Genomic DNA, 10350 nt, shown 5'->3' with positions numbered 1-10350 from the left:
ATTAACTATATTTCAACATTCCAAGGCGTTTTGAATTCAAAACCTTAACCTATTTGTGAGGTTCAAGTTATCTCTTAGCATCCACAAAATTGATACTCAAAACCCTAACCTATATGTGGGTTGTGGCTATTAACTTTATTGGTACCCAAAACCAAGTAATGGACATACTTTTTAATATTTAAGAGGTACCCAAAACCAAGTGCATATGGATATCCATTGGACTAATGGTCATACTTTTTAATATTTAAGAGATCGAAAATGAAAACAAGTTAATTTGCATTTAATTTAATTTTTTTTTTTTATTATTTTTAAAACCCTAGATTTTTTTTCTTTCTAAATTCATAAATCTTCTTCCTCAATAAAAACTTTTATTACACAATTTTGACTTTATAAATTTAACTATTCATATAAAATAAAAATCTATAAATAAATGTATTTATTTAAAATTTATATTATTGAACACATATATATAATATAACTAACTGTAATCCCAATTTTACATAAACTATATATAACTAACTTTAACCCCAAATTTTAAAATAAAAATATCTTCACACTTTTTATCAAAACGAAATGTCCATGAAAAAATATCTTCACACTTTTTATCAAAACGAAATGTCCATGAAAAAATATCTTCACACTTTTTATCAAAACGAAATGTCCATGAAATTAGAAATATAACTACATCTATATGATATAACAGGCATAACAGAATTCACCATGTATGTATAAATCACCGAATGACCGTTCTCTACTCCTATTTCGCCTCCTGCAAGTGCTTTCCCATTCAATCGCCAAACGCTTGAAAAATCGTGGTTATATCTGTAAATGTAAACATCAATTCCATGGACAAATATCCCGTTCACAGCTCCGCGGGAGCAGGTAGAATGCTGTTATTGAGATGCCGTGAAAGCATGTAAAGGGCGGCAAAAGATTCAGCAGATGAGTATGCAAGCAACACTTGTTTTCAGTATATTTATGGACGTCTTCCAGGGTAGGTTAAGGCAACAGTCGAAGCACAACCAACGTTGGGATCATTGCCCCCGTTTGGTATCATCACTGTCAGGGAACCCTCTTGGGCTTTTAAGGATCCCCGAAGATGAGCGACGGAGGGAGTCGAACCCCCGACTCATCGACGGAGGAAGTGGGGTTCTTGCCCGCAATTCTAACAGATCTTCCTCCGGAGGTCTTAACGTGCATCATGGGGCTGGTTAATGATGTGGTGGATTTGGTATTCCTGGTCTGTACATGCCGCCAGTTTCGTGACCTGGCTAGGGTTGTGCCATTTTCTGTCAAATGCCGTCCGAAGCATCCTCCTTCGTCTAGGGCTTGGACGCGGGCGGTACTGAAGAGCGTAAGGTGTTGCATGCTCTCTACGCGAGTTTTGGACATGGCCGGAACGTGGGTTGTCGACGACGATGTTGCGGCGCTGTTGGCAGACCTAAAGAACTTGGACTCTCTCATTTTGGATGGCTGCCAGAAGCTGTAAGTTGCTATAAATTTTCTTTCCATAATCTTTAACCCCAAACCTTAAAGAATTCTACTACTATTCCTAGTTGATTTTAGCCACAAACCCTGAACAATCTTGTTGATATCTAGTTAGAGCAATGATAGAAAGTCAACTTTGAAGCAAATTGTGGGCATTTTACCCGCTTCATGTATTTATTTTTAAAAGGTGTTTCTCTGTGCGTGCCCAAGTAATTGGAACATAAAACAGGAAACTAATGCGGCAAGGATCCATAATTATCGGAAACTTTGTGGTAGTTTAGTTGTAGGAAGCCCGACGATGGTTTCCGTAAATTGAAACAATTTATTTCTAAGCATAATCTATCTAAAAGCGCTGCTACAGTGTTCTTCCCCTTACTAAATTGCTCCTCTTTAGCTGGTCTATCAATTTGAATTCGAGTTGACGACCTTGAGGTTCGATAAAAATTCGACAGTGAAAATGTCTGGAATAAAATTTATAAAATTCGGCATTAAATTCGACGTTAGTAAAAAAATTTAAAATATATATAAAAATGGAAATGAAAATAAAAATATATGTAACCAAAAGCATGATAGGCATGAAAAATTCAAAATAGCATACAACATGATTAATCATATATTTCAAAATCAAAATCACGTCATTAAAAACTAATCAAGTCAAAGTCAAAGTGAAAATCAAATTGTTAAAATCAAGTAAGTTAAAAACGAATTTGTGCTAAATTAATTCGGCTCTCCTTAAACATCATTAAAAACTAATCAAGTCAAAGTCAAAGTGAAAATCAAATTGTTAAAATCAAGTCAAAGTTAAAACGAATTTGTGCTAAATAAATTCGGCTCTCCTTAAAATTTGGTGAATTTCAAATTTTTACTTTGGAAATCAGCGAATGCGTTGACACAGGTTCTCACCTTTAGGGTTAGTGCAGGCTCTTTTATTTTTTTCCTTTTAGATCTTTAGAAAAAGAGCAACTGTAGGAAGTTGTTGATAATTTCTGGAAACACTTAGGAATCAGATGTATTTGGAACGGTTAAGCAGTTTTCAAATTTTTGTTTGGTGTTTGAAAACGTTTTGTCTCCGAGAGACATAAGGTGTTTTACAGCAAATGGTTGGGGAGATCTTTGTGTATGTACATCCATGGATGGTAAATAACATAAAATGGAAAGCATTTGGTCTCTGATATTTAATGTAAAAAAAAGAAAAAGAAAAAGAAAAAGAAAACCAAAAGAGCCGACTAACATAGGTCCAATTTAACCTTGGATATTTGCACCGAGAGCAGTAATGTGCACTTACAGCCCAGATAGACATATCACATCTGTAACACTTTCAAATTGAAAACAGTTTGAGATTTGTATAAATGAACGAAAAAATCAAGATTGTAATGAAACAAAAAGGCTAATGATAATAAGAATGAAAATAATAGACTAATGAAATAGATCAGCGTAGATCCATGTTAACCCTGATCTTTAAAACACCTATTGGTTTGAGCCTTGTTCATTTTGATTCCTGTTGGTGCTTATTAAATCTGATTTACACTTTGTTTTGTTTATGATAATTGTTGGTGCTTATAGTGTTGGGGTTAAGATGTATCTGTGCTAGTGTAGACTGGAAATGGGTTCCCAATATACTTTCGGATCCATTGGTGCTTCCTTTAAACACAATGAGCATTGGTAGTTGGGGGCTATATTTGGGACATCGTTTGAAACAATGGGACACTCCCATTGCTTGGGGTACTATGGGATGCCCCTAGAATAAAAACTCAAAATAAAATCAGAAAATAAAAACAACAAAAAATGTTCCCGACAAAATGAAATCTAGACGGGATCTATTCATCAATTAAAGTTTTTGTCAAGGCAATAAAGTGAAGAAAAACACTTTTATATCTTTTTTTGAGGTAAATAAAAGTGATTTAAAAAAATTGCTAGCAGAATTTAGTTCACCCTGGCCCCTTTTATGTGGGATGTCAAATTTGATTTCAACTTTAATAACATATGCATTTGAATTGAAGATATCAAGTTTCCTTAGTGTTTAACAAATATTGCATCATAGATATTCCTTCGAAGTGTTATATCTTGAGATTTTCCCCAATCTCCACAACATACGTCAAAATCCACTTTGACATTGTTACCTATATTTTGGCACATCACTAATGATTATATCTATGAGCATATTATAATTGAGATTATCAAGACTAACTTGACATGTATCCTGGTATGTGGTTAAGAAAGACATGTTCAAAGATCATTCCAAGTTGTAGGACTTCAGTTTGTGTGCATATTGATCAAGGGATGCTGTATTGGTCCATATCCATTTTATCCATCGAGAAGTTGGAGATTGGTCTTCATTCTATTCTCCAAGTTGCATGGGCATGGGGATATGTCTGTGACCAAAACAATGTATACCTCATCGTTGTAGAATTTTCACCAATGTGCTATTTGAAACCATTGCGATGTTCTTGAGATCGTGGAAATATAGCATAACCTTAGGTTCAACTTCAACAACAACTGGATGATATTGCTTCCTCGTTCCATTGCTTATGATAACTTCCTCAATGCGATTATCTCTGGTGTTGTTTCCTTCATTGTTTCTCTTCTCTAGATTTTGCAATGATATATTGCACAAGCGTAGATATACAATCATGCTCATCAACAATTATTTGTGATTTATTGGGTTGGTCAACATCTCACGCATAGTCCATAAGAAGTGAATTATTCGTCCTTCTTTAGTGAGTATGTTGAGCTTTGTGAGGAAAGACAGTTGGGATGTCTCTAATGGGAATATTTCCTATTATGGATTCCTTACCTTCCTTTCAATGCTTTCAACTTGATCTTGGGCCGCATTAGAAAATTTGTACGTTCTTATGTGTTTTAATTCATGTCTATTACCAAGCATCCAAAGCAAACACATATGGCGGTTTTAACTTGCTCACTCTTGTTTCTTTGCCCATAGACATCTAGAACAATATTTATCCCACGTGCCTTATGTCATGTCCCTTTCTGAGTGATCACTACAGGGAAATGATTGATTTAATTAGATGAAAATTTGGCTATGAGAAAAAGGTGAACTTTATGAAGTCACATTATTATGTATTTTCTTGCCCATGGTATTGGTGCCCATGCTATTGGCATCCATGGAATACTTACCCATGGTATTAGTATCCATGGAATACTTACCCATGGTATTGGGATGGCCAAAGATTATAAAAGGCAGCTCAAGATAATTCTTTAGGCATGTTGATGGATGATTTCTCTTATTTGATTTTGAGCCCTTGTGGCTAAGGAACGGGTGAAACCCTATCCTTAATGAAAATTGGGTTTTTTGTTGAAACTATACACCCTAGCTAATCGAGGGAGGAGCCACTGCAGATTTCTCATTGGAGTGTGTTGATTGGCAAGATAAGTTTGCTAAAATCTTGAAGTTTTAATTTTGTTAGGAGATTCCATTTTGTAGGGCATATTTCATGAGGAGACCTCCATATTTACACCTAGTGCATATTTCATGAGTTTGCTAAAATCTTGAAGTTTTAATTTTGTTAGGAGATTCCATTTTGTAGGGCATATTTCATTAGGAGACCTCCATATTTACACCTAGTGCATATTTCAATGGAAATAATTAATTATTTTGGCATGTTCACATACTTGTTGGGAGACTGAGCTATATTATGAATTAGTGGAGGCAGTGTGCAATGTAGAAGGGGTTGAGTAATTCATTGAGAAACCATATATTCCCTAGGTCAAATTTGCAATGGGAGAACAATGTTTATTCTTGAGAGATCAATTTATACCCTGAAGAATGAGTCATCTTGAGGATTTTATTTTTTATTTATTTATTTTTATTAGTGTCTTGATTAGTTGGCCAATTATGTAGGTTGAAGGCCAAATTTATGTGGTAGGCCACATATTAAGTTGTAAGATCAATTTTTAAAGAAAGCCGTGGTTGATTCATCAAGGGAAGCAATTATATTTATATAACAACCAAATTTGTTTGAAGAGGTTGTATACCATACTGTATGCTGATTTCTATCATTTATTGGGAAGATCGATTTCTTCATCTGGATTTATGGGTGTTGGGGGTTGAGTACAGCTACATTTTTAGAGGGCCGAGTTCATCTCTGTGGCAACGAAGTATTTATTTTAACGTAATTTAGTGGAGGGTTTGCGCAAAGTTTGGAGGACTATATCTTTTATAGACCGTAGCAATCTTCTTTGAACACCCATAATCTAGTTCTTGCCACTTGCTAGGTTATTAATCAAGTGGGGGCAAGACTCTAGTTAGAGTGCAATCATTGTAAGGCTTGTGAGTACTCTAGGGTGCTATCATTTGTACCAGTATTGAACTTGCATCATATTATGAGAGGGCTACAACAATGATAATTTCCCTTTGATTTTCTATAGTCACATTGCTAGGTTCCACACTGGTCTTGTATGCCAATATTGATATTAAATAATTGGCTAATGTTTTTACCTCTTTGCTGTTTTCATATGAATAAGGTGTTACTCCTATATGTCTTTTACTAATGATGCGGTTATTTAATTGCGTGATGATTGAGATGATGATTATATGCCATCAACCGCAAGATTACTTGTAAAATTCATGCATAGAAACTGTTTGTCATAATGCCCCAACCAACAATTAAGGTGTTGTACAAGGTAGATTGTAAAACTTTGGAACATCTTAATCGCTGATTGGTAAAATCCTAAGTGACATTATGATGGTATCAGAGCTGTGCATCTTGCCAGCCTGAGGGGTTAACCATGAAATCTAGATTGTTTGGGTGAGTGATCAGCAAAGCAATAGTATGATGGTGGGAAGAATGATGGACGAAGAGCTTTTTAGAATAGGAGATCAATTTGGACAATTGTCTCCATCCAAAGATGTCCTTAGCTCGGTGGAGGAGGTGACAACGTAATTACAATTGGTGGGACAACCACCTTCTTAGTTGACTCTAGAAGCTATGTTTCCAACAGTGAATAACTTGGGTGAGTACAGGCTATTGAGGCATGAAGATGGACAGGTAAGGCCTGCTGTTGCACATTGTTTGAGTGAATCTTTAAGGGTTACAGCTCTTGAAATCCCTTATAAGGGGAATATAATGTGGGAAATATTTTAGCTGACTGTGGGAAGCTTCAAGGGGCTTGATCAAATGGATAGTCCATCTTTTGGCAAGAGGGCCAAGATTCTAAAACTAATGGTAGAGGTAAGGTCATGTGTTATTATGCTTGACTATGGTTATCATGATCTTGTTTTACAATTGTTTCATTATTTCCTCGATGCTATCAATAAAGACCATGGAAAATCCATTCATGAGCACATGAGAATCATCATGGGTACAATTATTGATGAGTGTGATGAAAGTGATGTTATTTTCCAACCCATCATATCTTTATTATTGGTTGTTTGGAAACAAAAGCAGGTCACTTCTACAATTGCTTATAACTTGGTATAGAATGTTGTCAAACAACATGAAGGAAGCTAAACCCTTGCTTGATGAGGAGTTGGTAGGGTTCAAACCAAAGGAGATGGATGAGCCTTGTGTGGAAATTCAATCTTATATGGCAGCCACAACCCATGAGGAGGACAGTTGTATCACTTCATCGATCTCTTCTACAAGACTTTCCAATGATAGTCACCAGGAACATACTCAAGAAGAGATTAAACATCTTAAAGAAGGCCTTCTAGAAATGAAGGAGAGAACCAAGATGCTCAAGGACACCATATTACAACAAGACAATGAGCTTAAGTTCCTTGGAGTTAGTTGTGCTAGGACAGTTGCCAATCTTACTTGTGTTGGGAAACAGTTAGAGTTTTTAATGACACAACAAAAGGAGCCTACTCTGGAGCTATGGAGCAACACTTCAGGAGTACATAGAGAAGGCTTGCAGTACCATAAATCCACATAGTGGGTAGGTGAGTTGGTATGAGGAAGAAGGAGCCAACTCTTTCCGATTGCTTTTATAGGTTGATTATGATCATGAGATAAACCTTTAGTATATAAGCATTCCAGTTGAAATCAGAGTGGCATAGCATCAACATGGTCAAAATATTCCGTGTGTTGGCGTTTATACACAGGGTCTTTTTCAGGGGTTTCTGATAACTAAAGATGATGGAAGACATTTCATGGGAGGTTGTGGACTCTAAAAACAATATCATTCTTGTTGATACTTCCTATTTCAGAAGTCCGTTTTAGTTGGAATGGAAAGAGATTATGAGTTAGTGATGTTTGGAAATATACTTCTAGTCAGAGGTATAACACAACAAGAGCCCTCAGATATTTGGGATGACAAAATCCCAAATGGGTAATGGGATCCAGCTCTTGATGGGGTGTCCAAGATTCATTTGATGCAATAATGATTTCTTAGATTCAGTCAAGGTGAGGCATGACGAGTAGTAGGATCAGATAGATCTTTTGCAAAGTGATGGGGCACACTATTGAGTTTATGGAGAGCGTGGATGACATTGTTACAGGTATTTTATCCATGAGACCAACAACATGCAAAGATTGGGTATTCCACTTGGGGATGGAGCATTTAGAGAACATGTTTGCCTTTGAGTTGAGGGATGGACACCTACCAGAGGGCGAGTAGACAATAGAGAAGACATCATCTGCTTAGCCCTTGAGTCCACACTCAAGGACAAGACTATGAGAGTGGTCCATGCTTCACTATTGGCAGTGCATCTTGAGGATTGCCACATTTACAGTCAGGTCAGAGAGAGGTTCTATGGGGAGGGCCTTGAGGGTGTTATGCCAGGTGATGAGATGGAGTGTATGACTTGTTAGCAAGACAAGTCGAGGCATGATTGTTATACAGGCTTATTGTGGGCCTTGCCTACTCTAGATTTAGAATTGTAGAGTGTATCTATGGACCTTATAATAGGTTTGTTAGAGGTGCGGGGCTGTGATTACATTGACAGAGGATTTGATTGGGTGATCGAGTTCACGCGTCCTTTCACGTTTCCATCGGTGTATAGGTCAGCCCAGGGGGGCAGGTTTGTTTAGCAGGGAAGCGTGTAGGCTCCATGAGATGTCTAGGTGTATTCTCAATGATTAGGATAGCGGTATTTCCAGAGTGCATTGGCAGGATTTTTTTAGGTGGCATGCCATTGGTCTGACACAGTGTTGGGAATTGTATGGTAAGTATGCTCACCATTTAGTGGATTGGGTTCTAGGGGAACGGATGATTAACGCAACAGTTGCATCCCCACTGGCACATGAGGAGATATGCCTGTTAGATTTACCAGGGATGATTTTGAGGGATGGTTCACACTACAATGGATCCACTTGTGGTCAGATGATACAGTGGTATATTTAGTACCTAGGTATCGAGGGATTTGTTGATGGTTGGATAATATAGTGGTATGGAGCAGTGTTTTAAGATTCCGTTGGCGCGGAACTGATTCGGCCGAGTTGGTCCGAGTCAAGGCCTCGCTGGGTCGACTCAGCTAGTGAACCGGTTTGGCTGACCGTGTTATTACCGAGACAGCTCGGCCGAGTCCGAGCCTACTTGGCTGGGTTGGATGACAGCGGCCCGTGAATTAAAAAACAACGTTTTTTTTTTTTTTGCTTCTGGGGGACTCCAAGGTTTTCACGATGATACTTTAATGGTTTTTTGTCCCTAAATAAGTTTGTCTCACTTGATCTTGAGAGGTTTGTTTAGGTGGTATCACATATGTAGTAGAGATTCCTTAAGGGATAACTTCATTCTTCTTCAAAACCTTCCAATAGGTTCCTTGCCCCTTTCTTAAAGCAAACCTAACTTTGTGGCCCCAACCTTGGCCCTCCAAAGATGCATTGAGCCTTGAGTTGATTCCACGTGATGCTACACCCCTTGATGAGCCTCCAAATGCTAAAACACTAAACTTAAAAGCTTGGACGTTGGACTATTTGATGATATGCCCAAATGGACTGAAGATGCCCCCTGGCTGGCCTTGACCCTATTTTGGTGGATGGTGCCTTCTTCCAAAGCATAGATGAGGATGGTTATCATTGAGATGACTTAGGAGGGCTAGCACATCCCTCTTTGATGCCAATGCTTACCCTTAGGGGTGCCATGTCACTCACATGCTTGAAAAGGGTGACATAGGGTCTCTCCTAGATGACATCATGGTGGAGGATGCACCTTTTGAAGATGTACACATGCACTTTGGGACTTTCTTGGAGTGAGGAACACTCTTGGACCCTTGTATTAGTTCCTTGATGACTTACAATCTATTTTGGAGGATAACACTATTTCTAGCCTCCTTGGTTATGTGTTTTTGTTTTGATCTCTATATCATCATCATGTATCTATTGGACAGTGCACTGGGTGCCATTTTGATAGAATGGATATATTCATGAGCCTACTTTGATCATATCTTGTCTTCTATTTATATTCTAATGCTATGTGTTTGGAAACATGAATGGATATCTTTAAAATTATGTTTTTTATAAAAAAATAAATATTTAATGTATTTTTTACAACGACCGAGTCATTGAAATCGAGCCGACCGAGTCGATACCTAGTCGGAGTCAGAGTCGGAGTTTTAAAACATTGGTATGGAGTGACACAGTGGTATATGGGATCCAGGTATTGATATGTAGGTTATGTCATTGCTTGAAGACAAGCAATTTCGAGGGAGGACTGTCATGCCCCTTTCCAATTGATCATTACAAGGGAAACAATTGATTTAATTAGATTAAAATGTGGTTATGAGAACAAGGTGAACTTTATAAAGTCACATTATTATGTATTTACTTGCCCATGGTATTGGTACCCATGGAATTCTTACCCATGGAGAGCTCAAGATCATTCTTTAGGCATTTTGATGGATGATTTCTTTTATTTGATTTTGAGCCTTTGTGGACAAGGAAGGGGTAAAACCCTATCCCTAAG

At 37.5% G+C, this 10350-nt stretch overlaps 1 protein-coding gene across 1 annotated transcript in view; it reads left to right on the top strand.

The window, feature by feature from the left end:
* Nucleotides 1–642: 642 nt before the first annotated feature.
* Nucleotides 643–10350, top strand: part of LOC149175196 (uncharacterized) — a 101188-nt gene continuing 91480 nt past the window's right edge. Inside the window, exon 1 of the mRNA XM_089419541.1 lies at nt 643–1485. Within this exon, the coding sequence (XP_089275667.1) occupies nt 1100–1485 (386 nt within the window). The 5' untranslated portion in view covers nt 643–1099. The remainder of the gene's footprint in view (nt 1486–10350) is intronic.

Source organism: Pinus tabuliformis, chromosome 4_1 (assembly GCF_031772625.1).
Source record: "Pinus tabuliformis cultivar Carrire ecotype Pingquan chromosome 4_1, CPIR1, whole genome shotgun sequence".
NCBI lineage: Eukaryota > Viridiplantae > Streptophyta > Pinopsida > Pinales > Pinaceae > Pinus > Pinus tabuliformis.
The sequence above is the reverse complement of the archived record's forward strand: the minus strand, read 5'-3'. Positions and strand labels throughout refer to the sequence as shown.